Raw genomic sequence first — 27,940 nt, forward strand, 5'->3', positions numbered from 1 at the left:
CTAAATTATCATATTATTTGTAATTATTTTTTCTTCTTGTTTATGAAAATTATCGTATTATCCCTAAAAATAATTATTGACAATTTAACCAAATTAGATTTGAATCGCACTAACCAAATGGTCTTATTGCATGATTACACTTAAATTCCACTAACCAAGTTGTGATTTTGTCATATTACAATTGCTTTGGTGTAATTTATATTGTATTTGGTCAGTTCACACATAAAATGATGTGATTTAATTATCAAAAATCTCAACCAAAGTATGATTTAATGACTAGAAACATAGTCAAATAATAGTCTTGTCAAATTGCACTCTACCAATCGGAATCGCACCAAACCATATTATATATTTTTAGGGATCATCTTAGCCATACCGCACTTGGTCTAATGCGATCTTGACAAGATTGCATATTTCCATATGTGGTGCGAATAATTTATTTAGTCTTTTAGAAATTTTCAAAAAGTGAAAATGCTTTTTACGTCTTTCTATTATTAGTTTTTAATTTTTAACGAAATTGTGATTTGTGTGAAAAGTTATGACATAATAATTTAAAATGGGAGTAATAATAATTCAAATAAGTAATATTATATATATCTATTTTGAGTATATAAATAACACGTATTTATAATAATATATATCAAATATATATATTTATACACTCAAAATAGATATATATAACTTTATTAAATTCAAATTTAATTATTCCAACGGCTTTCAGTAATAAAATTATTAGTGGATTTTTTTTTTTTTGACATGAAAACGGAATAAAAAGTACATTTGAGCGCTCCTTCAATATGATATTTCCGCCTGTCTAAATCTGAATCTGAAACCGAACCCACTTTTGAAGACTTTGTGATATAATGGGTTAAAAACCAGGCATATTCCATATTTGATGTAACGTCCAAATTATTCGTTAATTGTGGTTTACTAAATATTTATTTTGATTTGATTTGATTTAATCTTATGTTTAAGTAGATGATATGTTAAATCTGGAATTGGTGTCAGCTGGCAATTATTAATTATCACATTAATTATGAGTTATTAATTAAATTAACTATATTTTTATTTTTATTTTTAAGATATATCAAAGTTTAACAAATAACTTAAAAGCTAAACTAATATTTCCAAACAACTAAATTATATATATAGTTTTAATTTTATACCTAATATTTTTACAAAAATTTTTAAGCTTCTCAATCTTAACTATTATTTTGGAGACGTTTGGTTTAAATAATATTTTATTATTAAAATTAAAATATTATTTTGAAAATATATTACTTAAAAAATTACTGAGTATAAATGATTATTATGTTTGATAAAATTTGATAAAAATAAATATATATAAATTATTATTGTATTTGGTTAGTGGTAATAAAATAATATTAATAAATTAATTTACTTAAATACCCTTAGGTATAATTATTTTAAAATATTTTTTATTATATTAATTGAAAATGAGGTTTTTTTTTTTCCAAAAAAATAGTAAATTATAATATAATTATAATAAAATCAAGATAATTTTGATAATTTTTCATACTTAAGGTAAAAGTGGTAATCAGATTATCACATATATTATATGTCATATTACAATTGGTAATAAAAAATTACTATAATATTCTATTACTGAAAAATCAAACAAGGTAATGTAAGTAATAAAAAATAGATTACAAAGGTAATCTTTATTGATTTGAATCAAATGACCTCTTTATTCTATCTTACAATCTTATGTCAAAAATTTGACACAACGTATACGAATTCAAGTGAAAAAGATTTTTAAATCCGAGTATTAAGATCAACATGGATTTGCATTTTTTATTCTTCCATTGGTGGATTATTGTATTTTAAGAGAAGAGGATAATATTGCAATTTTTTGTGAGTTATATATACTACACTTTAAAGTGGTATGCTAAACTTCGAATGAGAAATAAGTGTAAAGATTTTAATATATAGGGAGTTTAGAATTTTTTACTAGCATATTCAAGGATGTATATGTAAAACATAGAGACTAAAGACTTTCCAAAAGTTTAGCGTGTACCCTAAACTTCTAATTGGGAGTAAGTATAAGATTTTAAACTAAGAGAACGTTGATGAAATTTTCACTAACGTATTAGTGGTGCATCTACAAAATGTAGAAAACAAGAGGCTAGTCTAAAAACTATGAGTGTGAAATCTCAGGATTTTATAAGTTTAGTGTACACAAGACACTAATGGTGTAAGATTTAGACATTGTGGGAATTTTTGGTGCTTATAAGACTCTCTGAAAAAATTACTTACAAAAAATAATGTGCTTGTAAAATGGATTTTAGATTATTTTTTCCCTTTGTAAGTAATGAATAAAATACGAAATGGAACCCTCAAGGGATAACTTAACTGACAAAAGAAGAGATTTTATGTATAAGAAAATACGAGTTTAAGTCTTATCTCGTGATGCATTAAGATCAAATTATTGATTTATCTAGTTCAGTAATTGTGAGTCAGTTATTAAACTCAAGATTTATTATATTTAATATACTTAATTCAAACTTAAAAAATAATGATATGATTCAAATAAGATTTTTTATTAAAAAAATATATATACAAGAAATGGGTTTCCTTGTGTTATGGTAATTCAGTTAAAACTTATAATTGCTTCCAAAAACTGAATTGTGTTGGCAATATGGCCAACCATATGATATCATACTTGGTTGGATATGTAATTAAATAATAATTAATAATAAATTACAGTATAATAAAATAGTAATGTTGGCAAAAGTGAATGTGTTATGATACAATTTGTCTGCTGCTTTTTGTAAAGGGAAAACAGAAAACACCTGATATGTTATTTCGACACTTAGATAGAGAAAGAAACATTAGGTTTGTTTATTATAATATTATCCATTTATGTTAATGGGAATTGGCATGCATGCATGCCCTATATTATTATTATTATTATTATCATTTTAATTATTATTATTATGATTATTATTGCTATCTTGTAACATTAACATGCCTCCATATTCAATTGGTTAGGAGGCTAACTTCTTAATTATTGTTAGTATATTTTATTTAAATATTTTAAAAAATAATAATTATAAAATATTTTTTATATTATTTAAAAATAAAAGTATTTTCATCTTTAAAAAAATTAATAAAAATAAAATTAATACTACTTTGATAAGATTTTAAATACCTTTAATCAAACACCCTTCAAATTAAAAAAGGGAAGAGAGAAAAATGAAATTAATTAATTATGAATAAAATTAAATATATAAATAATATACATAATTTTATGTAAAAATATTAACATATTATTACTTGATTAAGTATCATTTTATCTATAATTTAAAATTATTTATAATATATTATTATTTATGTATAAAATTATATATATGATACTACTCATGTATATTATAAACATGAAGGAATCCGGTGACAAATTTGAGCCATAAGATAAGATGTGTTTAGTCATGCGCATATTTGAATCTTTTTATTACACTTGGTTAAATGAAAATTTTCCATTTTAATCATTAAATTAAACCTTGTTTCCCACGACCAATTATTAAAACATATTAAAATATAAAACAAGAGATGAAACAATAATATCCTCGTTATCCCAAAAAAAGGATGGATGGACTTGCAGATATCCAGGTTAATGTGAACAAGTTAAACACATAAAGCCAAACACAAGGCTTCACATTTGCCACTTCGATTTGACATAAAGGCATATACGGCGCCCTTCTTTTTAATTTTGATTTTCCCACTTCTTTTTCTAAAGTTTTAAGTAATTTTTATAATGACACTGTAGATATATATTTATTTATATACTAAATAATCTTGTTAAAATATGAATAAACTGATATTTTTTTATATAATCATACCTTAGTTTAGATTTTAATTTATGTATTTAAATCTTAAAATTATGTTGAATATGTATTTTAGCATTATAATGGTATTTTTGTAAACCATTGCGATGCACATGTTGCTTGCATAATCATATCTTAAACATGTTTAGACCTAATGGGAATACTCATAATGAGTTCTATTGTTTTTTTTTAAATAAAAAATCATATAATTGTAATAATTGATTGATTAATAAATTAGGTTTTGGAAGAGGCTACTTTAGATTGTATGCGTGCTTTCTTTTCAGTTGAGTTTGTTCTATTTTTCGTGGATTTTGGTGTTATATTGTTATGTCTTCGATACTGAATTAGTACTCATTATAAGTATATTTTGTTGTTTTAAAAGTTACGGAAAAATTTGGTTATCAGCTCCCTTTTTATGACCAATTAGAAAACCCCCTAAGGATGATTGACCTTATGATATAAAATGAACTAAGATTTTGGCATTAACTTGGATTGTAGATTTTCTGAATTTATGTTTTATGGTAACGGCATCGGCACATGCAAACATCCTACAAAGTCAAAAATGTCTCTATATTTTCTCTGTTTTATATGTTTATTTGTCAAAACACCCATGTTATTTTATCGCTTTTGCTAACTTGTTTCTATTAGACCCACTAATCATAAAAACAGAAATTAGGTTTAATCTCTGTTTTATTTGTGTTGGCTTCTTGCTCTAATATCAAATGGAAGGAATAATAATTTGAAAGTTCTTAGTTCAACCTAGGTAGGCATATTAGAATCTAACATTTTTTAAACTAGTTTATTTAACATTGAAAAATATTTTTTTGGATAAATGAAAAATATTACTTAGTTATAAAACCTCTAATTGTGACAACTTTAGACAAATCTCATATCGGTAAAGTATAAGAGAAATGTTGAATTTATGTAAGCATCCCACATTACTCAAAAATGTCAAATTCATACTATTTAATAGTTTGTAAATTTTTTAAGTTGGAAAGATGTGTTTTGAATTATAAAGTTTAAAAATAAAATTATAATGGATTGTATATCTAAAGTGAACAATATATTGATAATGGGTCAAACTATTAGACCACAAGTCCTCTTAAATGATAGTGAGGCTCTAAGATATGTTTTGAATTGTAAAATCTAGAAATAAAACTATGAGCGATTGGGGGAGGGGCGGGGGTGGTGGCACTTCAAGATACGTTTTAAGTTGTAAAATTTAGAAACAAAACCATGAGCGATGAAGGGGCTCGATGAGTCCTGTAAAATTAGTGATTGTATACTAACCCAACATGTGTTTTGAGTTATAAAACCTATAAACAAAATCATAAAAATATCCTTACAGTAGATTAGACTATTAAACCAAAGATGTTACACTAATAATTTTTGAAACAATGATACTTTGTATAATAATAACAAATATAAATACAAAGACAAATATTGATATATAATCATATGATTGAACAATTTTAAATTATAGATTAAATAACATCCAAACACCCCTATATATATTAATTCACTATTGTAACCCAAATAAATTAAACTTTAAAATTTGTTGATTTTATTTGACATAATACAATTCTTGGAATGGTCCATAGACAAACAAACACAAGATATGAAAAGCATGAAGACCAACCAAGGCTGGCTAACCTATTTTTCAATGGAGGGCTATATTTTTAAACCGATAAAACAAAAAATATTGTCTCAAATTTCCAAGTAAAAGTTAAAGCATCATACCTAATATTATCTTTAAATTATAGTTTGAGAAGACTTCAATTTTAAAATAAGGCACAACGCCACCGTTGAAGTTGAGTTTAAGGTATACCTACTAGAATATTCAAGTTAATTTGGAAATAGGCTTTTTATATCAATGCACTTGTAAATTTTAATAAAGTAAATTGCATGCCAGTTAAAATAAATTAAATGCATTCATTCTAAAGTAAAAATTATTTAATGATGAGTGGGATGAAGGAAATTTTGATTTTATGTTGTACTTAGTTGTCTCAGAAAAATCAATGGACAGCACAGCACTACCATCTAGTCAAGTGAACACAGAAAATACAATCTAAAAGGGAGAATATGGATGCAATAAGTGAGGCAGTGCACGTGCCACAAAATTCTTACAGTTTGTTACATTCCTCAAATTTTGAGGATGAAATTGTTGTAACTCCATTTATATTGTGATTAAGTAATAAATCTTGGGTGTAAAGGTTATTATCCTCATAATTTGAGGGGGAAATTGTTACCATCCCAAGTAAATTGGACAAATGGGAGATCAAGTGTGTAAGGACTAGGTCGAGATGGATATAGATAAAATAAATATATATCCAAAATAGATAATAAAATTACATACTTATACTCGATCTTGCAGGTATATTTATTATTTAAAGTTGGTGAAAGATGGGTTGATGAGACTATTTACCTAATATGTAGGTCAATTAAAGAGTAGAAATTGTTTTCACGTAGTGAAGAAAATATCTTCTTTGTTAGATGTTAAGGAGTTAGTGATGGTTGAGAGGTTGACGAAGGTGTTACGATAGACCTTTGTTATTTTTGGATAGCAATACACGAAGGATGTCAATCTATTTTTAAATATTAGGGGATCTAATTTACCTATAACCCTTGATATTGAAGATAAGGAGGGAGTGAGATTATACAACCAATTAAAGCTTGAGAGCATAATCAAAGGGGATCATCTTCGTCATCCAAGAACATGACAAATGTAATTAAGCAATAATAGGTACAATAATTTAATGTGAAGAAAATAGATACTAATTGTCAAACAAATTATTGTTACTCTGTTATAATACACCTCAATTAAGAATAATATTATAGATATAAATATTCTGATCATCGTATCGAACTATATTAATAATTCTATATCATTTTTTTTTATCTTTTTTATTTTTATTTTTTTTACATTTTAGTGTATTATAGCAAACACATCAAACTCGATTCAAATTCTTCTTGTTATTACTGTAAACTATTTTATGTAAGGTTTACAATTGCGTACACCAATTGATGGTGGGAAATCGCATCAAAAGTATCCTTAATAATTTCTATTTTTCTTGTAATTTAATCATCTTTTCTATCATCCCACTAAGTAAAGTCTTGAGAACATTTCAACAGTATGTGTTGCTGTAGCCCTCGTACATCGAGTGAGGTAAATGAAGACAGAATGGCTTTCTACCCCGCTTTAGGCGCTGAAATTTGATATTTATTTATTCACTACAAGAATTATAGTTTGCGCATAGTGACATTAGACTTGTGCAAATGACTGGCTCAGAATAAACAAGGCCGTGGTTGGCTTTTGGCCTTTTCTGCTTTTGTCTATCCTCGCCTCCCTTGTGAGAAAAATAAAATAAAACTACAGTAAAGAGAAGAGCCAACAAAAGAAAACAGTAGCAGCACCTCTTCCTCTACTTATAATAAGGACCTAAACATGAAATGAAACCACTCATAAACCTCCCCATTCACTGCAGCCCTCTCTGTCTTTCAACACCAATTTTCTCTTTTCACTGCTAATGGACACTCAACGCAACCCTCTTCTTACTTTTGCTTACTACTGCCAAGGAAAGGTTAGTGACTAAATTCACATTGTTCTTTCTTTTCCAATTTTGCTTCTAACTTTGTTATTGTTTCGGTGTTACAGAGTATGGAAGATCTAAGGCATTCACTTTTGTGCACAATTATTGAGTTGGAACAAACGAAGATGGTGGTTCAAGAAGAGCTTAAAAAAAGAGATGACCAACTACTTCAACTCAAAGATCTGCTGAGCAAAGTCATCAGAGAGAGAGATGCCGCTCAAGAGAAATGCCAGAGGCTTCTTTTTGAGAAGCTTTTGTTCCAACAACAGCAACAACTTCAGCATCAGCAGCAACAAACAGCTGGTCCTCTTTCTGGAATTTCAAGCATTGAAGATGATCCCAGAAGGCGAACTGACTCCAACAATGGCTTCTCTTCATCAGATTGTGAAGAAAGTATTGTCTCATCTCCAGTCATTGACCCGATCCCTCCACCACAAGCACAATTACAACCACCAGTTTCAGTACAACCACAAGCACCACCACCACGGCAAGAACCAACAATTGAGCTAGTGCCTGAGAAGCCATTACCTGAAAAGGGAAATCTTCTACAGGCAGTAATGAAAGCAGGTCCACTTTTACAGACCCTTCTTTTAGCAGGACCACTGCCTCAATGGAGACACCCACCACCTCCACTTGAGTCCTTTGAGATCCCACCGGTAACCATAGCTTCACCACCACCTCCCTTACCACAACTCCACCAAGACTCCCTGGTCAGCATCAATGCTTGCAATAACATTCTAAACAGCTGTGCCAAAGTCAACAGAAAAAGGGTTCTTAATGATGGGTCTGATTCTCCTACAGAGACAAAGTATCAGAGGGTTCTTCTACCATGACTCACTCGCTCTACTACTACACATTAGTCCACACAGTTTGATTTTGTTATAATTTACCAATTTTAAGATGATTATAGATTAGTAAAGATGGAACTGTGAGGTGGGTATGTGAAAGATCTTTGATATAGCTTTTGTACATAAGTTTGTGGTTAAAAAAGGGGGAGTCATCTAAACACAAGTTTAACTCAGTGGAGAGAAGAGTAAGAACTAAAATTAGTGTTTCTTTTGCACATTTTGTGGTTAGCTTGAACTTGAATTTGCCCAAAATTGCAGTGCACATGGGCTGTAAAATGTAACTTAAAGACAGTAGTTTAGCAAGTGGCTTGTGTTTGTGAAATTGAGATTTTTTTCTTCTGGTTATGGAGAAGGTGAGATAGGCTTAGGTTTGGGTGTGGGTGTGGAGTTGTTGAGTGGGGGCAACAACCAGGAGGTCTAAGAACCCTGCTTGTCGGGTTAACTGGATCCCACAAATCAGAATTAATATCTACTAATGTTGTGATTGTATGATTATTTATTAATCCTTTTTTTGAAGTAAAGTTTATGATTAATATATTTTAATGTAATCTTATGTTTCTCAAAATCATTTAACCTTGAAAGCTAATACTACTAATTTACTCCCTATTTCTATCTTCACTTGTGTATGCTTATGCTTGTGTTTTAATCATTTCCCTCATCCACTTAGTGATTATTTTTTAAGCAATCACATTACAAAACGAATTGTTCCTTTGACAATGTTAAACCTTTTAAGAATGGTAATATGTTAGCTTAAGTATTAGCGAGCTTAATCTAATTGGAACAAATCATCCAGTTTTTACTTGCATCTTTAAAACTGTTCTAGTTCTCACTCACACATGTGATGTTAACATTCACAGAACTGATTTACTGATGTAATTAACAATGTTTTGAAGACATGGAAAATTGACAGCAATCCAGTTATATCACAGAACTGACTCAAAGTCTTCAAACATTGGTTTCAAAGAACATTTTAATAGAAAAAGAACGAGAGAAAATGAAAGCAAGTGTAAAACCTATGAAAAAGGCAATAGAAAAGAGAAGACTTTAGACCTCAAGAGCCGGTTGCAAAATTGGTGGAAAACTGGGAAACTATGCGGAATGGCCCTGGTCCACACGGCATAGAGGCTTGGAAATTAATATGTTAATTTTTGACCAAAAAGACATTTAATTAAGACTTGACCTACCTTCTACTACTACTACTACTCATAGCCTCTTGTCACATTCACTTCTCTATCTTATCGTATAGCTCTGGCTTTATCGAATACTTAACCTTGACCAATAATTCTTCCTAATCTTCAAACGGCCATATTATTATTAGTAATGATTAATGAGATGAAAGAAGCATTCTATTTCTAGGCCTGCCCAGGAAATTCCCCATTACCTACAAATGGAACCTGAAAGCCCATGAGCACGGGTAACTTGTGCAGTAAAATAGGGATTTAGAGAAAAAATTCAAATCTTACGTATCAAGATTAAATTTTTGATATACCTGGTGCAAACTCCTCAATCATCTTCATTTTATCTTGATTATTTGGTTGATTGTGCTTTTGCGCATTATACAATATCCGCAACCTGGAAATAATTGAGAAATATATTTGTACTTCAAACAATTTGGACAAAGTTACTATTTCAATTTTCCATCTTCTTTGTTTTATTCTCTGTATCTCTTTTAGACCATGTCAACAAAATTATCAAGCAACTAGCCTTATTCTTCACCTGGTTGGATAATGAGGCTTGCTCGGGATTCTTATCTTCCCGAATGCGAATTAGACATGGAAATCTAAGTTAATTGCCCTGCTCAAAAGCAAAATAAAAAGTAAGAAAAATATACAGGCAGAAGTAAATTTTTCTACAGAGTTGTGTGCGTGCGTGTGTTTATGCATACACAATTTTGGGCTGGAGGCAATGTCTTTAATCAATCTTCATAATTCCACATCAAATTCTCACACCTCAGTGCATACAGCAATCATAATCTTACAACAGTAGAAACTCTACCTGACCTTCCATCAATCAAAATGCAAAGAACATAGACATATGAAACTCAAAAGACTGGCAAAGCGAATGCCATACAGCTTAACATGAAAATCTGTTAGGAACCCATCAATTATCCTGCGCTCAGACCAATAACAGTAATGTAAATGACAAGAAGATGAAGAAAACAGCAGGAATTTGTATTAATTTTGGCTGAGTTTAACAAGCATAGCAAATAGCAAAGAAAAGATAACAAAACATTCTCTAAGTTGGCTATTTGAGAGCCCGATTTCTCTTCCAGGATTGTTTAGCTTTCAAGAGGCTAAATTCTCTCCTTCAGTCAGTCGAAACTGCCTATTGATCTCCTTCCTTCTTCCTTCCTCACATCTTCACCATTATCAATTTTCTCTCTTCTCACTTAAGCCTCGTGACCCTCTCCTATAAGTGGTCCTTTCATTTCTATGCCCACATCCCATTTGCTTTTTCGTGCCCCCAATTGTCCTCTACTGTTTGTCTCCTAAGGCCAAATAGGCAGTCCTAACAAAATCACAAGAGAAGCTTGTATACATAATCCCTAGCAGCATGCACCAGATTAATTGATTGCACAATTTCTATGTTGAAAGCAATTGGACATTGACTTCTATTGTAGTTACAAACATTTCAATATGATGCTGAGTAGGGGCAGGAGCTTAAGCAATGACTGATATTCAAGAGTACAGAGCTTTGTATCATTGATGGTTGATTGCCAGAAATGTGTTGCATCATCAGATGACTGATCATTAAGAAGTCATTCCTGCCTGGTTTTAAATTGTTGGAAAGAAAACCAACAAATTGAAAAAAAAAAAGACAAAAAGGAGAGAAAAATCTGTAAGTATTCAAGTTTCTACAAAAATTTCAACCTTATCAGGATCCACAACACCAATTGCTGCATGGTGAACGGGACTAATAGTCAAATCTGCAGCATTCAACTCCCAGACCTGCAACAATTTCATTCCTTGGGTCAAAAAACTGTAAAAAATCAACTGCTGAAACGAATGAAACTAACAAGGCTTCATTCCATCAAGGACACCACAATTTTTTAGCTGTAAATATGAGAATTGTTCAATTTTGTTGTTTCTGGTACCATAGAAGTGTGAAATCCAAGGTCCCAAGGTTAGAAACTACAACATATTCAAGAAACATTACAGGGATTAAAACGAAATTGGATAGCATAGACTTCATAGACTATCCTAGGAATTGAAAGTTGCAATTGAGTGATAAGTTATAGCTAGGAAACATATTTGGGCTGGTGCCCAGCCACCAAAAGGCTGGGATTTGGGGAGATATAAAATTCAAAGACAGACTGAACTCTATCAAAAAAAACGAAAGATAAAAAAAGATGCACAAATTCTAAGTAAAATTCAGAAGTCACAAGAAATAAATGGGGAAAACAATACTACAACATAGCTGAAAATCACAAATAAAGGAGTTTAACTACAGGATCAAACTATAAATTTACCTCAGTGAGCTCAAACCAATCTGGATTGATGGTATCAGAACACCAGTAGTATGGCCAGAAGTGACAACCGTTAGAATTAGCAGAGTAAGAAACATAATGAATAAAAAATTTCACTTGTTTCACATTACGAAAGAGCAAGGTACAGAAACCTTTGATTTCAGAATTACTTTAGAGCAAAGACTAGAAGAACATTCTTCAGGCATTGCTTCAAAAAATCCAGTGCCTGTTCAGCAATGCCAAAGAATTGGAGATCAGGATGTTAGAAATTATGAGCTTTTAATATATTTGGACTTTAACATGTTTTAGGCCCCTGTTAAAATAACTTAACTCAATCTAACTCAGATACTAATTATATTATATATTGTGTCATTTTTATTTTTCTTCCCAATTTGAGACTTATACATTCCAACACTCCCCCTCAAGTGTAACTGGGCTACTAGTTGATGCTTGATGTACATAGGATGACCCATCTAAACTTGGTTATGACTCTTCTTCACTCAATGTAAACCAGAATCTATCTCTTCTTGGTTAATCTATCTAAAATTGAGTCTAAACATAGGTCTGGCTCTTCTTGGCTAGCCTAAAGGTCTAGCTAGGTTTTTAACCCAATCTAATACCATGTTAAAAATACTGGAGATTAATATATTTAGGCTTTAACATGTTTTGGGCTGCAATTGTTACAATGCTTAAGTTAATCCAACTTTAATACCCATCACATTATATATACCCTTTCATTTTTAATTTTCTTCCTAATATGGGACTTGTATATTCCAACATATGAAAACAATGAAGTCATAACAGACTGTTGAAAGGAAAGAATTTGAGTGTGATAAAGGATCAGATCATTAGGGATTAGTTAACTGATTTAATTTTGTAAATATAAAAATAGATTAGTGTAGAATATTATAAATATAAGATTTCGTAGAGTTTTATGGTATGTAAATCTCCTATATAATAAGACTCAAGTATATTCTAAAGTGTATAAATAGAAAACAACAATTATCCATTATTTTAAAATGGCATCGGATTAGGTTTTTGACTTTGACTCTGCCTCAAAAACCCTAGAGATACTAGTTGTTTTGCTTTTTCTCAATTATCCACAATTTTTAGGACTTAATCCTTTGACTGACCTTCTTCTCAACCATTATTAACTTTCTATTCTTACCACCATGTCTAATATTACATCCGAATCCACTCTTGCTATAAACCCAGAAGTTCAACAACCCAAACTCACATTACCCCAAAACCAATTTTCTAGGATACATCATTCGACTAAATGGTGATAACTTTTTTCGTTAGTCCCAGTTGAAGTAGATGAATTAAATACTGAGGTTCACAACAAGCCAATATCAAGTATACGTCCAAACAACCACCTGATGTAGATGAATCAAATATTGAGGTTCACAAACAGTTGCAGCAACAAGGAGGACCTTGATTCTGTTCTTTTTCTTCTCTTGCTTATCTTTTCCAACCTCTATATTGGATTAAGCAAAAAGTGGGGCATGTCACTAACAAAACTAAAATAATTTCCAATAAATAATTTCAGCATTTGACAACAATGATTATCAAGTAAACGTATATGTCCAAATAAAATAAGGATCTAACTCACAGGCCATATCCAAAAACCAAAAAACAAACAAAGCTTTTCATTTAGAAGAAAACAAACAGTGCACCTTAGCAATGAGCCAAAAAGCAACAAAACCTTCACTAATAGATAATGCATCTGGCTGCCTCAATATCATTGATCGAGATGAATGACTTGCTTTGGCAACAAGGCCTAAATCTCCCTTTTCCTACCAAATTAAAACATGAAAAAGAAAGGAAAAAAAAAAGAAATAAAGGAAATATAATATGACTGAAGCTCTTAATTTTCTTCAACCACATATGTAACTGAGAATCATAGAATCTTATAATAGGAATTCATCTTCTATAACTCATAAGCCTCCTGAACCCACTTAATGAACTCAATTTCAAAACCAGAGCAATCATGTGCATCATCGCTCAAATCACCCCTCAAGATTTACAAATAACATCACATCACGAAAACCAACAATCGATATTAATCATAAGAACAACAGAACTCTATATGCAAAGCTACTTAACTAAACAAAGAAAATTCGATACCTTACACAGCTTCTTAACCTGAGCATCAATCAGTCCTCCCATATGCTTCCGCAGGCGCCTTTATAATAGAGGCATCTCCAAGTCCTAGCTCCAGTCCCTCATGAGCTGGTTCAATCTTATTGGCCGCCAAATACACAACTGTCACCAAGTCCTCAGGGGTCGTATCCATGACTGTCCTCAACATAGTAATCACAATTCGCCCCGTTTCATTCGATATCTCAAATGCCAAACTCAAGAAAATAAACCGCACCTTCTTTCCTTTCTCCCAACAAGCCGCCGCTTTAAGATCAAAATCACCTGGCTTCTCCTTCATCAACACCATTTTACTCTTCAATGTCGCAATTCTCTCATTAACACTCACTACTTTCAGTTCCTTCTCGAGTCTTACGCAATTACCAAGCCATTCTTGGGCAGGTTTGGGGTCTACTGGATCTGGGGGTTCAATCTGTTGATTCGAGATGGGTTTCTTGAGATTTAAACTGGAGTTTTCATAGTTTTTTTTTTTTTTTTTGAATTTCATTAGCTGATGAATTTACTGTTTTAGGGTTTTGCGTAGTTAGAGTTTTACGATTATTAGAAGAAGTGGCTTAGGGATTCTTCTTCGAGCAGCAGAGGAAGATTTGGACACGAGAAGATCGAAAGCGGAGGGACGTGAAGACATATCGGGTTCAGTGTTTAAGGAGATAGAGAGTGATTTCGGTTTAGTGGAGAAAGAAAGATGAGATAATGCGGTCGGTTTCAGGAGATGGCGAGATAAATATTTGTAAATAAGAGGATGTCATGAACGAAGAGTTAGCATTCAACAATCAAGAAGAAGAGAAGTGCAGCGCCGAGGATAAAAAGGGAAAGAAAATTGGCGGGAGTTTCCTTAGATTATTTATTTAGGGATTTGGACCCGCGCGCGCCACGCGTGTTGAGGGCTTTGGGAAATTTTCATCTCGCGTGGTGGTGGTTTTTTTTTCTTTTACTTTTCTAATTTTTATTTTTTTTATTTTAGGGTAAATTTAAAATTTTCTCTTTCAGGATTTTTTTTATACGTAATTTTCTAATTTTTTATTTTTATGAATAAAGCGTGTAAAATACAAATTAATTTATTTTTATTTTTATTTTGTATAGAAAATAATTTTGGACATAAAAGAAATAAATATGAATTTAAGTCAAACTAAATCAAAAATTCGAATTACTGATTTAAATTATAAATTCATATTGGTCTAAGTTAAACACTTTTTAACTTAATATTGACTCAATTTTAATAATAAATGTAATCTTTTAACTTGAATTTATTAATTTCAAACTCAAGTTAGACTGAATTGACTCAAGCTAACTTCTAAGAGCAGATTAAACTGACTTGAGATCAAGTCAGTTTAATTTAAATCCAACCCTGATTTTACTCTCTAATTTTAAGGATATTACTAATTTTGATGTTAATTGATGAAACCATAATCTATTTGTATCTAATATTGTGTTAGTACATTCAGTTTGGTGCATAACATGTGTATAGGCCTAGGTATAATCCGAAAAGGCTTGATTCGATTTAACTCGACTTAGATTCATTTAATTCAAATTTAAATCAAACTTGAGTTGAAGAGATTTTGCTTGTTTTTTAAATCGAATTAAACTATAGCCAAAAAGTATTTGACTCAGTTTAATTCGAATCAATAATTCAAATTTATGATTTAATTCAGCTTAAATTCATAGTTTGAATTAGTGGTTTCAATTTTTGACTCAGTTTGACTCGAATTTAAAATTTTAAATATTATTTGAATAAAACAATATCGTTGTGTCAATGAACCATATATTAAAATCATACATTCAGACTAAACTAAACTATTAATTTAAGCTACATAATTGAGCCAAACTTGAATCAAACCAAATTGAGCTATTTTTCATCCGAATCAGACTTAATTTTGGTTTAATAAATTTGAATTGAATAATTTTATATTTAAACTAAACTCAAATTAAACGGTGTTTTGACTTAGTCTAATCCATATCCACCTCTACATGCGTAGTGACTAATTATGCAAACATTATGAGCCGTGCTTGCCCCATCTCTCAGGATTCTTTAATTTTGGACTACGACCACCAACTGCGCCACCCCAATTATTCCATAGTAAAATGTGACATGGTTTCAACGATTTAATTGGGCTAGTTTCCATTAATAATTCAGGTTGTTCAACGCTTAAGTTCATTAAATATTGTGTGTATCCTAAGTTCCATCAATCAATTTTAATTTGTTATTCATAAAGTAGAGGACACTGCCTTAGATATTGACTTTGCCCATTTCAAGGGGTAAGCAAAAACCATACATCTCAAATAACAATAAATTCCATTCAAAATTTTGAGTCATGATTTGTATTTATTTGAATAGAAATTTGGAATGACCTTGTAATTTAGAAGAAAAAGTTAGAGCCATATAAATCATAGAACTTGTAGTTTGATTAATATTTTCCTCAAGTCGAGGAAATGCCGTAAAATTATTTTTAGGTTATGTTTGGTTTGAAAAGATTAACTCGGTATATAATATTAATATATTTGATAAAAATTAATAAGTATAAATAATTATTATATTTAATTAAATTTAATAAATAAATACAAAAATATTATTTTACTTAGATATCATTTGATATAATTATTCAAAAATATTATTCAAGTTTCTTATTCTATTAATTTAAGATAAAAATATTTTTTTTTTAAAAAATCAATAAATAAAAATACAATACCTTCATAATCTCCTACTTAAAATATATTAATTAAATTACCTTTTATATTTCCTATTACATTATCATTGTAAATATATTAAATTTATTAATAAAATTATTAAATTAATAAATTTTTAATAAAATTATTAAAAAGACAAAAATATCTTTCATCTTTAATAACAATTTATCCAAAAAAAATTATAATTATTAAATTGATCCTAAAATTTATAAAATTTTATAAAAATTATAAAAATCGCCAAATTTTGCAATTAAAAAAAAAAAATAAAGTGGCCGGCGAGATTGGCGGAATGGTTCAAAAGGGCTGGCAAAATGGCTCAAAAAGACTGCCACTAAATATTCACATATCATTCCCGAAAACTACGTATTCGTTAATTTTGCCTTTGCCTGTTTTCTCTCCAATTTCACCTATGCCTTGCCTCTACTCTTCTTAGATTTCGTTGGCCAGAAATGATAAAAGAAATAAAAAAAATATAGATAATGAAAAAAAAAAAATAAGGTAAATCCAAAGATTAATAAAACTAATAAAATAATAAAAATTGTAAAAAAAAAAAAAAATTGAATTCGAATTCTTATTATACAGTAACTAAAAAATGAAAAATTGTTTTCACAGCTCATCATTGTATTGGATTTGTTCTAGTAGACAGGATAATTGGGGGACAATTATTTGCACAGCTCACCGTTCCAATCAACGAGAAGAGTGAATAATTTTAGATTTTGCCTCATAGTTACCGGAATTCTGCAATAATCTCATCAAAACACATTTTTTAAATTTTAATCACTGACTGTGTTTCGTAAAAAAATGCAGAAAACTGAAAAAACAAAATCACTTCTCCGTCCGTCCAATCCAATTCACAAAACGACACCAGAAACGAAGGAGAGAAGCAGAAGCCAGAAGCCACAACTCCCTTCTTCCTTGCGTCGTTTTCTTCTATAGTCACTATCACTCAACTCACTTTTCGCTTTTCACAATTTCATTACTTTTAACAATCAATCCACTCACTCTCTCTCTCTGTCTACTTTAAAGAAACCATTGACTGCTCGTTCTTATTCCTACACCTTATTCTCTTCGTTCCGTTTTGCCTTCACGCTTTGCTTATAAATTCTAATCTCTCTCGTCTTTTTACTCTCTCTTCATGTCGTTTTTCCAGGTATTAAGAAATATATTTCAAATTTATTGTTGGATCTGATTTATGATTTGTTATGTTTGGTTTTTTCTGAACTTGTTATTTGGTGGCAGTTATGGCTGGTTTGATGAGATTAGGGTTGGAGTGGTAATCCGAGTGTTGAACGGTGCGTTTTGGAGATTGAAATGGAGAGAAGAATGAACAATTATCGGCAAGTGAGTCCGGAGAGAGCCAAAGTGTGGACGGAGAAATCGCCAAAGTATCATCAGTTAAGTCGGAAAGTGGCTGTTGTGTACTATCTATGTAGGAATCGTCAGCTTGAACATCCTCACATTATTGAAGTTCCGTTGTCACCAGACGGTTTATACTTAAGAGGTACTGTACTGTGACTGATTGATTAGTGTGAGAGAAAGAAATCGTCGACGTTTGGTCTGGCTGTTTTAGTTTGTCTCTGTTATTGAGAGGATTTTTTGTGTTGGGTGCAGATGTGATTTATAGGCTTAATGGTCTGAGAGGCAGAGGGATGGCTTCTATGTATTCGTGGTCTTGTAAGAGGTAGACTTGCATTACCAGTCAACCATTTCCTCTCTATTTATTTCTTTACAAAATTGCTGTGGATGGCCTGTTTATTTGCTGAGAAAAGCATTGAAAAAGGACTAATAGAGCTGCTTAGTTAACACGATTTGTGAACTGGCTTGCCTGCATAGTTAGTACCCTTGAATTTTTTTTTTTTTTTAAGGAATAAATAGCTGGAACTCTAAGCTGTATATGGTAGCTTTGAAGTAGAGCCCAGTGATTGGAATGATAAGCAAGTAGAAAGTCATTTTTCTTCCTAATATTCAGAATATTGTCTACTTAAGGTTTTTTTTTTTTTTTTCCAATAAATGCAGAAGCTACAGGAATGGATTTGTGTGGCATGATCTCTGTGAAGATGATCTAATTCTTCCTGTGCACAGAAATGAATATGTTCTTAAAGGATCTGAGCTCTTTGATGAATCTAAATCAGGTGAACTAAAATGATCTGCTCTTATTGTTTTTTAGCTTAAAAATAGTTTTATACCATTTGCGAAACGGATCTAAGACTTCAAAGCCACAAAATTATCCCTACAGGTCATCTCAGTCCTATTGGAAACACCAAAATTCAGAGCTTGAAACAGTTAGCATTACCAGAACCAGCATCTTCTAGGAGCCAAGACGATTCTTCATCATCTTCGAGCATGATTGAGAAGGGAACTAAGCATTCCCAAGATGATGACCTTTCTCCTCCAGTTGAAGATCCTCATTCTTCTGGTGTGTCACCAAAATCTACAGTTGGAAAGAATTCTTCTTGGGGTGGTTCTCTAAGCTTAACAGAGTATAAGGTTTATAAGACTGATGGATCAGCAGATGCTTCAACACAGACTGAGGATGTGAATGGATCTAAAACAAGAGAAACCTGTACTAGGGGTATATCTACTGATGATAGGTCTATAGAACCTTCTTGTAATGGGAATTACCAAAATCAGGTTCCATGTGTGAAAGAGAATTCTGAGATATGTGGGAATTCAGTTTCAGTTTCACCTCCTCCATCTTCCTGTAGTCTATCTTCCTCAGGTGGGAGGACTGAAACTTTGGAATCCTTGATTAGAGCTGATGTTAATAAAATTAACAGTTTCAGAATTCTTGAGGAGGAAGAAATCCGAATGCAAACCAAAGCAAGACTCAAGGCTACAAATATGTTGATGCAATTGATCTCTTGCGGGTCAATATCAGTAAAAGATCACAGTTTTGGTCTAATTCCAACCTACAGGCCGATGTTTTCCCATTCAAAGATTCCCTCCCCGTTGTTCTCTACTTCACTAATGTTGGGAGAGCGTGATTCCTTGTCTGAGAATCCAAGGTTGATGAGCCTGAGACTGGAAAACAAAGAATATTTTAGTGGGAGTTTGATTGAGACGAAAATGCCGAAGGAAGAAGAAGAAGAACTTCTTAATTCTTTGAAGCGGTCTTCTTCCTACAATGCTAACAGGTTAAATTGGCTCTAGCTCTTAACTCACAATATCATTTTCAAATACAATCTGCGATTGATGATTTAGTTCCATATTTTATCTTCTGATTGGTACAGTTTAAAGGATCCTTAGAGTTATGAGCTTTTATTAGTTGTATTATTCTATTATATGATAATCAAGCATGATAATTATGTAAATAGCTGAAATGTGACTTAGAAATTCATAGCTAATTTTATGAAAAGGTTTCTATATGGGAAGATCATTTGGAGCCCTTCAACTGTTAAAAGTTAAGTTGTCTCACAACATTAGATGTAAAACTATGCTAGAAACAATCACAAAAATTTGATATTAGATCTTTTAATAACCAAAGGGGTTTGATTTACTTTGCTGGTGTTAATGAGTTTCTCTTTTATATGGAAATTCATGGTCTAACACTAGTATGAGCACGCACTGTAAATTTGTGTAATGGAAAAAAATATTTAGTAGAATTGTTACATTTCATCCGTTAGTTCTGGGTTTCATGTGTTAGAAGAAACAAATATTATATTAAAATATGTGCTTATTTCACTTACAATGGGTGTTCCATCATTTATCCATGCGTAACATGTCATTATGGACAATTTTCCATTTGTGTCAAAACAAGTTGCTGTTGAGGGGATTTGGTTGCTTTAGTCTCTAATTTGTGCAAGGAATATTAGCATGTTGGAGTGTTATGATTTACGGTTAGACTAAATATTTGACATGACATGTAGGAGAAATCTTACTTTTGCTGGAGGAGAAATCTAAGAACCAACCTTGAAAAGACTACTTAAGCTTCAGTCAATCTAGATTGACCAGTCTAAAACAGGAGAACCCGATAATATTAACATGTTGGGATCTACGGTTAGACTAATTATTTGGCATGATCTATTATGTGAACAAGCTTGGGCTTGAGGAGACATCTAAGAACCAGACTTGAAAAGACTACTTACGCATCATTCAATCTAGATCTACCAGTGTAAGGCAGAAGAACCTGATACCTGGTTCAGTTAGGTCATTTTGTATACCTGTTCATTTCTTTATTGGAAAATCTAGAATTCTACTGTGTAGATTGCCTTTCTTTTTGATTGATGTGTTTTTAGATAAAGAAAATTCATTTCTAATGCTATGAAGTGAATGTCAAAAGTATTGTGAAGTGCTCGACCTTCATACTAAATTTACTCAGCTTCTTAATTTCACTCAGCTTTATTGAGAATTCAAAGTTTTGCTTCAACACCATATTAAGCAGATACTGGGACTTCAATTTATGTCAGCACTCTAACTTATCATAGAATAGTTGTTTTGTATACTTGCAATTAGATTCAGATGGTTTGTCTTCTCTCAAGTTCTGGTAAATTTCTTGTTTATTATGATATAACAATCAATCAATTTGATTGCAGGACTTCAAAGCAATTGGATTCAATTGAGGACAAAGAGGAGTCTAATTCTGGACATTCAAAATGCATTCCTCGCTCAATCAAGGCCTCGCTAAGCAAGCAACCACGAAGCGATTCAATGAAATCACCTATTTCTGACAAACCTAGAAATTCCTCTGATAGAGTGGACAGCTCCCAAAGTATACCTAGTACCTCATCCAATGGTAGCAGTAAAAGAACAATTGAACCTGTTTCAGGTGAAAAACCATCAAACAGGCTGGATTCTTTCAGAGAAGAGAAGGAGAATGTGATCAAAATCGAAGAAAGTTAAGTGTTGATTCTAACCCAATTTTCTAATAGGTGCTCAAAATTTTCAAATCTTTTCTTATGTTCCATTATCTCTATCCATGTTTGAAAATTTAGTTTGATTTCCTTCTTACAGGCTTGCTTCAGGAGCTCGGGTTATAATCCAATCGAAAGTGCCGAATGATGTCAATTTCAGCTGCTCTTGGAGATAATTTTGAAGTTCTATCGGGGGATAGATCCTTTTTTCGTAAAATTTTGTCATTGCTTAAACTGTAAGTTTGGTTTGAATACCAAATGATGATGGATGTATGGCAGATCCATTCCATTCCATGTGACCATTTTGTACATCTGGAAAGTTGAAAGAGGAAAAGAGAAAGAGAAAGTTAAAATTCTCTCTTTTGCCAAAGTGCTGCAGCTGTAGTGAACCATTCTATTCTATGCTTCATGGAGTAAATTGTTTGGTCAGCTTTCTCACGAATTACACTGCAAAAGAAGAACAAACTGGCAAGATTACTTTAGTGAATATGACTTGGACTGGTAACTGGTTACCGTAAAATTTACCTTGGCTAAATTGACCATCCTCGAGAGATTCCTTATGCTCCATTGTCAGAATCCTATGCGGAAAAGTTACTTTTTTTACAAGCTCGATATTATATCTGCATCTTTAAATTGAAGCCAGGTTTCAAATTAACACTAGTGGAAAGGGAAAGGGCTGCCATTGCCAAAAGCTTTTGCACGTGCGAGACAGCTTTATGATCCTGAGACAGAGGCTTGCCTAGAAGTCCGAGATCAATCTATTTTCGGTGATACAAATTGAGGCTAGCGTAGTGCTCAGTGGAAGGTCAAAGCAAAAAAAGATAAAGGAAGCCAAAAAAGATAAGCTTAGTGCTCCATGAGGTGGTGCCATATATAAAAATGTTTGAGTTTAAATCTTTTTTAATGGCATTTCAAGATTAGATTTTTAATTTATTTAATCTATTAATTGTGTTTAGTTCTGAAGGGACATCTATTTTTGGTGAGATTCCTCATTATTAAAGAAAAAATACATATATATCATATGTCCCAGGGCAACCTAATTGGCTAGTGGGGATAACCAAGCAACACATAAAACATAAGTTTGAAAATTGTTGAAGTTCATATATATGATCAAAATTTTGCCAACAAATGGTAGTTTAATTAACAAAAAAGTGAGATTTTAAATATAAAGGTAAAAGTTCAAATCTCCTTTAATAATATTTAAAAATCAGATTCTTAATTTATCTGATGAAATGAATATAGGATTGATTATTAGACCTAAGATGAAATATAATTTGAGATTATTTAATGGTTTAGTTAGATTATCTTTACTTAAATGATAAATTATCACCCTTTAAAAAAATCAGATTTTTATGCGTTATTCACTTTCCTTAAATAAAAATTGAAAAATCATTTTGCATATACTTTTTTATTTTCTCTTAATTTTTCTATTTTTTCCCTTATTCTATTTTTTTGTCCTTATTTTTATTTTCACTTTTCAAAAGTTTGAGGGGCCAATCTACTTTTTGAAAAAGTTAGGTTGTTACCAAAATTTTTAAAATTTTAATATAACTTTCAATAGTTTTAAAAAAATAAAAACGTTACGTTCTCAAAAAATTAAATAAAATAAAATATTTTAAAATTGTTTAAACGTTTAATAATTTTCAAAATTTTAAGTGATAAATTTTCAATTAATAAAATTTTAATATATCTCCCATTAATTTAATAAAACAACACGACACAGCGTTGGAGGTGCCGGGTTTACGTGAATCGAGACTGGTTTTGCGAAAACGCACTCCATTATTTTCACAGGGCTTTATTGTCGGCAGCTTTTGCCCAGATAAAACATTATTTAGTACAACATAAACGTTCATTCCGCCGTCCCATACAAAGTCAACCACAGAACACCAGGTTTTACCTTTGGTATGAAACTGAAACAATTTTGTTATTGGGATATGTACTCGGGATGAGTGCAGGACTAACAGTTTTAAAACTGAATTAGTAAGTTAATTTTCTTGTTTGATTATAAACGTGCATTTGATTACACATCTAGATCCCAGATCTAGGTCAAACAATTATTTCAACTTTAATATAAAAACCCTATTCAAGAAACTCCACCAATCTCTCTAGATTCCAAGTTAGTAGATGGATGATGGGGATACAAGCAGATGAGGTGGGGCTCGAATAGAATTACTGATGCATAACGCGTTTAAGCTCATAGGGTACAACCCAAGTTGCACTTCAAGTCCGAACAGGATGGATTCTATTCAAACTAACTCAATCTTGGTTTGTTATTTGTCATGAACGAGTCATAGAAATAATAATTTTAGTTCGACTTTAAGGAAGAGGAGATTCTTCGATAAAAACAGGAAATAAGAGAGAGATGGGGATTAAAAAAATTCTCTCAATCAGGGACGGGTCAGAGATGAGGATACATGTGTTCCTTTCCCGCCCCGCCCCCATCCTCATCCACATCCCTTTATATTAATATATTTACTCAAAATATTAATATATTTTTATAGTTTTAGATTATTTATATTTTTTAAATTTATTTAGGGTTTTGTTGTACATATTAAAATAATTAATTTATTATATACGTAACATTTAAAACAGTGGATTGGTTTTAAGTTTATTTAATATATTTATATTGTGTTTAAAGGGTATGAGAAAAAGATTTTTCCTTACAATTGCGGGAAAGAAATTTTTTCCTGTGAGAATAGGGAGGGGATGAGGAAGGGATTTTTTTTCATGAGGAGAAGATGGAGAATCATTTTCATTCCCATAACAAGGATAAAATGGGGACAGAGATTGATATCCCCTATGGGGATGGGGACGGAGATGTGGATTGAGATCCCCTCCCTGCCCCTCTCTGTTGCCATCCCTAAATTCAAAATAAAATAATTTTAGTTAGTTAAATTTAGTTTGCAATCGACATCCGCGTTGGAGTTTTTTTTCTTGGTGAATTTTTTCTTTACAATTCTTCTTCTTTGATAAATTTTTTTCTTCAATAATATTGTTGACTTTCAACAATATTATTATTCACCAACTTAAACAAGTCAAACTTAAACTGGAGTTGATACTTAGATTGACTCTCGTTCAAAATCAATTCGCTTAAATTAACCCCTAATCCCAAAGTTCTAAGCATTGGGTTGAAATTATCATTATTTGGCACAGCATCGGAAACTCAATGCAATAAGATTTACTAATGGCAAGTTAGAATCGACGTAGAATTAAAATATATAAATCAAAATCTAATATGGAGTATGAGTGCACATAGAAACCAATACATTATTTTTGTAACTTTCTTTTTTTTAAGGCCTGAGCAATGGGCAAGCAAATTCCATGCTAATAAGATGCTTCAATATTCAGTTTTAGATACCCTCAATTAAATAAAGATGATGTTCCATAATTGAAAGAAAAAAAATTGAATATGTATTATTTTGTGATTAAAACAAGGTGTAATTTGGTATAATTTTCCCCATTAGCAATGTGCATTTACAAAAATATCACTGAGATGGTGTTTATTCAAAAATACAGATGCTCTCTCTGATGCCATTTAGGCCTGTTCATCAACAACCGGTCATCTCACCATCTCAGGCATCTCATATGAGCATGAAGTTGAGATGTCTCCTCGCGTTTGTCTAGTATTGTACGACTTGCAGCTGAGGCATTTATGTGCCACAATGTGAAATTGAACACGGCAGTTTGTGCCGCAATCGTTGCACAGAATCCATACCATTTTGTTCTTGTAAATTTCAGGCATTGGAGTTGAGGCAACCTGGAAAATGAGGTTTTAGTGACAGATTGTTATGGCTTCAAGCATGTTGGCAATGTATAACAATATATATGCTACCTCTTTATCAATCTTTGACCACAAATTGGACAAGTCACAAATGGACTTTGAGCATACAGGACAGGAGTACCTGAAAGAGTTAGAAAATAGCTGAGAACATGTAAACCAGTAAAATCTGAATAACTTCTTAGCTTATTCATGCTCATATACTGAGAAAGGAAAATAGTTGTTACCGACAATGCATCTCCATCTCTTTCAAACATCCAAAATGTAACGTGTGTCCGCAGCGCAAGACAGTAATGTCTTTCATAGTGTCGAATAGAAACTGCATATCAAAATTGAAGATATTATGTCTTGGTCAATTTCTTGATTCGCAATGATGCTCTTGTTTTTGTTTACCTCAAAGCAAATAGGGCAATGGTGGTGCATTGCTCCTTCCACACAGCAATGCGCATCCTTCATGAACTTCGAATAGCAACATCCTGAAACAGAAATTACAAAAATTTGAAGTTAGTTCAAAGAATGAAGAAAAATAAATTTTGATCGGAAAGCCATTGATACTGGCCAGTGGTCAACAAGGGAATTTGCTGTCTCACCACATTTATCGCAGTGAAAGAAATTCTCCTTGCCTCCAGTTCTGTAAAACCAATAACAAGGAGGATGAGTTTCAAGAGAAACGCAAAACAAAAAACTAAATACTACTAATTCTTATGCTATGGCAGATAAAATTTAAGGAAATATAGAAAAAACAGAAGACAAGTTGAGAATCTCACCTGCAAATTCCGCATTCAGCACAGTGGTATTGATTCTTCGATATCTGAAAGAAGTGACCATTTCATAGAGATTACAGACAAGAACTCTCTATGGAAATCGATAACAATAAAACCACTAGAAACTCACATCATCATCAAAGAATTTGCATTTCTCACAGAAGTACTTCCCCATGCAAACTCCACAATTTATGCAATTCTGTTGGACCTGATACAGTATAATTCAACAATATCAAAACCAACATACATTATTTTCTTCTGAGTGATTTGTGCTGACTTTTTTTTTTTTGGCCAATATACCCAGTTACTTTATGTTTAAGACACTTACATTTTGTTCTGTATCACATAGAGAGCAGATGACCTGAGAACCAAACATGATATAATTAGAGAACAAAAACATAAAATCACATAGTAACTCATAGTCAAATCAGAGGAAGAAAAGAAAACTATGACCTTCAGTAAAATTAAAACTTGTCTAAAAAATATCTGTTCGACTTAATCATGTCCCCAATGGGTCATAAAAGATTATACAAAAACAGAATCAAACATCATCCACAAAATACCAGTGGCCTAATTGATTGTATTTGATAGACATAATTAGGCAACGAAAATACAAATGTATGGAGAATGTGCACAAGTAGGAATTGTTTTTCCCTTGTCTTGTTACTGGTCCAGAGTTTATCCAGTTTTCTTTTTTACGTGTCTGTGTCTCACATTACAATCTAAGATTCATAACAATGACAAAATTCACTAGCCTTTTGAAATACAAAGAACAAACAAAAGAGAAAGGAGCAAAAGAAGAAGACGATGGAAAAGGACTGAAATTGAAAACCGCATGGCTAGTTGGCCACCAGTTACTTTTTCCTCCTTGAATTTCTGGCTCCAAAGCTAAGAAAAACTTAAGACCCTATACTTCAATTACAAAAGTAAAGCTGAAAAAACATATGCCGACCTTTTCAACTTCATGGCGTGGAATATCATGACGGTCAAGAGCATCGATTTCAAGTGAATTCTGTTTATAAATATTCAGAGAATTTTGATATTAGTTATAAAAATATGAATCAACATAAACAAGCAAAATTAATGAGCAAAAACTTAATTTATACTTTAGCTTCGTTATGGCAATGTCTGCAATCAAATATTTCACCACAACAAGGTGCTCTAATCTTGCATCTCCTCCGATAATGTGAGCACCTTCACAAAAACAACAAAATAACATCACTACAAAAATTACACATTCAATAAACTCAAATTCAGTGGATGAAGCTTACCCATAATTCCCATATCCAAGCTCCATCGAAGACTCAAATTCAATAGAAGCAGACTCATGAGACGACCCCATTCTTCAAAATTTGAACATAAAATCGTACAACAAGAATGAATCAATAAATCAAAACCTACCCCAAATAGCCAATAAGAAAACCAGTGAAAAATAGAAAAAAATCATGAAAATAATGGAGAACCCACATCTGAGTTTCTTACAAGAAACGGTGTTGCTTGAAAGATGGAGATTTATACGGAAAAAACTGCACTTAAAAGAGGGGGAGAGAAGGAAATGTTTATGTGTTTGTACGTGTGATTTGAGTGAGCCGACTCGGATGCACGCAAGGCCACAGGCTACGCTAAAATTAACTTACAGCTAAATATAAAATCTAACACCTTTTGCTAACACTGATATAGAGCTCTCCTAGATTGACGTTTCCTGTAGAAGTAGTTGAATTCAGTGTGAGTTTTGGTTGAGTCAATGCAGGGTAGAGACTGAGTTGATACCGAGTTGGAAGAGTGGCCTGATCCTATTGTTATATTGGGTGGCGGGAAACAAGGGCTCGGAAATCGGAAGGACTTGTCATAATTACGAAATGGGACACGATAGCTTTTCATAACGACCTTTCAGTGAAAGGGTACTTTGGAGCTGAGGAAATATTGGATAAGTGATGAATTTGGAGTCACACTA

The 27,940-nt window shown here is 31.9% G+C and overlaps 3 protein-coding genes and 1 pseudogene across 5 annotated transcripts; 2 read left to right on the forward strand and 2 right to left on the reverse strand.

Moving 5' to 3' along the window:
- Positions 1-7,164: 7,164 nt before the first annotated feature.
- On the forward strand, positions 7,165-8,831 carry LOC123225233 (arp2/3 complex-activating protein rickA-like). Its single transcript, XM_044649141.1, has 2 exons — positions 7,165-7,426; positions 7,501-8,831. The coding sequence occupies exons 1-2, from the start codon at positions 7,373-7,375 to the stop codon at positions 8,266-8,268; spliced, it is 822 nt and encodes a 273-aa protein (XP_044505076.1). The 5' UTR covers positions 7,165-7,372; the 3' UTR covers positions 8,269-8,831.
- A 1,602-nt stretch (positions 8,832-10,433) lies between these two features.
- Positions 10,434-14,733, reverse strand: LOC123225360 (annotated as a pseudogene).
- Positions 14,734-17,348: 2,615 nt separating this feature from the next.
- Positions 17,349-22,377, forward strand: LOC123225024 (protein SOSEKI 3-like). The gene is made up of 7 exons (XM_044648866.1): positions 17,349-17,744; positions 17,834-18,095; positions 18,206-18,275; positions 18,611-18,726; positions 18,831-19,728; positions 21,127-21,429; positions 21,545-22,377. The coding sequence occupies exons 2-7, from the start codon at positions 17,906-17,908 to the stop codon at positions 21,618-21,620; spliced, it is 1,653 nt and encodes a 550-aa protein (XP_044504801.1). The 5' UTR covers positions 17,349-17,744; positions 17,834-17,905; the 3' UTR covers positions 21,621-22,377.
- A 2,455-nt stretch (positions 22,378-24,832) lies between these two features.
- On the reverse strand, positions 24,833-27,902 carry LOC123224687 (E3 ubiquitin-protein ligase RZFP34-like). Of its 3 annotated transcripts, none has more exons than XM_044648377.1 (12): positions 27,469-27,902; positions 27,258-27,329; positions 27,093-27,180; positions 26,939-26,998; positions 26,315-26,347; positions 26,117-26,194; positions 25,990-26,033; positions 25,813-25,853; positions 25,616-25,698; positions 25,450-25,541; positions 25,277-25,346; positions 24,833-25,201 (listed from the first exon to the last, which is right to left on the reverse strand). In XM_044648377.1, the coding sequence occupies exons 2-12, from the start codon at positions 27,326-27,328 to the stop codon at positions 25,004-25,006; spliced, it is 858 nt and encodes a 285-aa protein (XP_044504312.1). In that variant the 5' UTR covers position 27,329; positions 27,469-27,902; the 3' UTR covers positions 24,833-25,003. The 3 variants fall into 3 exon arrangements, with proteins under 3 accessions (XP_044504312.1, XP_044504313.1, XP_044504311.1); XM_044648378.1 differs by having other exon boundaries at positions 27,646-27,901; XM_044648376.1 differs by having other exon boundaries at positions 27,454-27,901.
- Between the last annotated feature and the right edge of the window lie 38 nt (positions 27,903-27,940).

This window comes from Mangifera indica, chromosome 9 (genome assembly GCF_011075055.1).
Source record: "Mangifera indica cultivar Alphonso chromosome 9, CATAS_Mindica_2.1, whole genome shotgun sequence".
NCBI classification, from domain to species: Eukaryota; Viridiplantae; Streptophyta; class Magnoliopsida; order Sapindales; family Anacardiaceae; genus Mangifera; species Mangifera indica.

What these genes read in the sequence shown, in the direction of transcription:
- LOC123225233 (XM_044649141.1), top strand. Translation starts at nt 7,373, where the DNA reads ATGGACACTCAACGCAACCCTCTTCTTACTTTTGCTTACTACTGCCAA. An exon ending in CTTACTACTGCCAAGGAAAG is followed by an intron (nt 7,427 to 7,500) that starts GTTAGTGACTAA and finishes TCGGTGTTACAG; the next exon opens with AGTATGGAAGATCTAAGGCA.
- LOC123225024 (XM_044648866.1), top strand. Translation starts at nt 17,906, where the DNA reads ATGGAGAGAAGAATGAACAATTATCGGCAAGTGAGTCCGGAGAGAGCC. An exon ending in TATTCGTGGTCTTGTAAGAG is followed by an intron (nt 18,276 to 18,610) that starts GTAGACTTGCAT and finishes CAATAAATGCAG; the next exon opens with AAGCTACAGGAATGGATTTG. An exon ending in CTTTGATGAATCTAAATCAG is followed by an intron (nt 18,727 to 18,830) that starts GTGAACTAAAAT and finishes TTATCCCTACAG; the next exon opens with GTCATCTCAGTCCTATTGGA.
- LOC123224687 (XM_044648377.1), bottom strand. Translation starts at nt 27,328, where the DNA reads ATGGGGTCGTCTCATGAGTCTGCTTCTATTGAATTTGAGTCTTCGATG. An exon ending in CACGCCATGAAGTTGAAAAG is followed by an intron (nt 26,348 to 26,938) that starts GTCGGCATATGT and finishes TTTGGTTCTCAG; the next exon opens with GTCATCTGCTCTCTATGTGA. An exon ending in GGTCAAAGATTGATAAAGAG is followed by an intron (nt 25,202 to 25,276) that starts GTAGCATATATA and finishes CTCATTTTCCAG; the next exon opens with GTTGCCTCAACTCCAATGCC.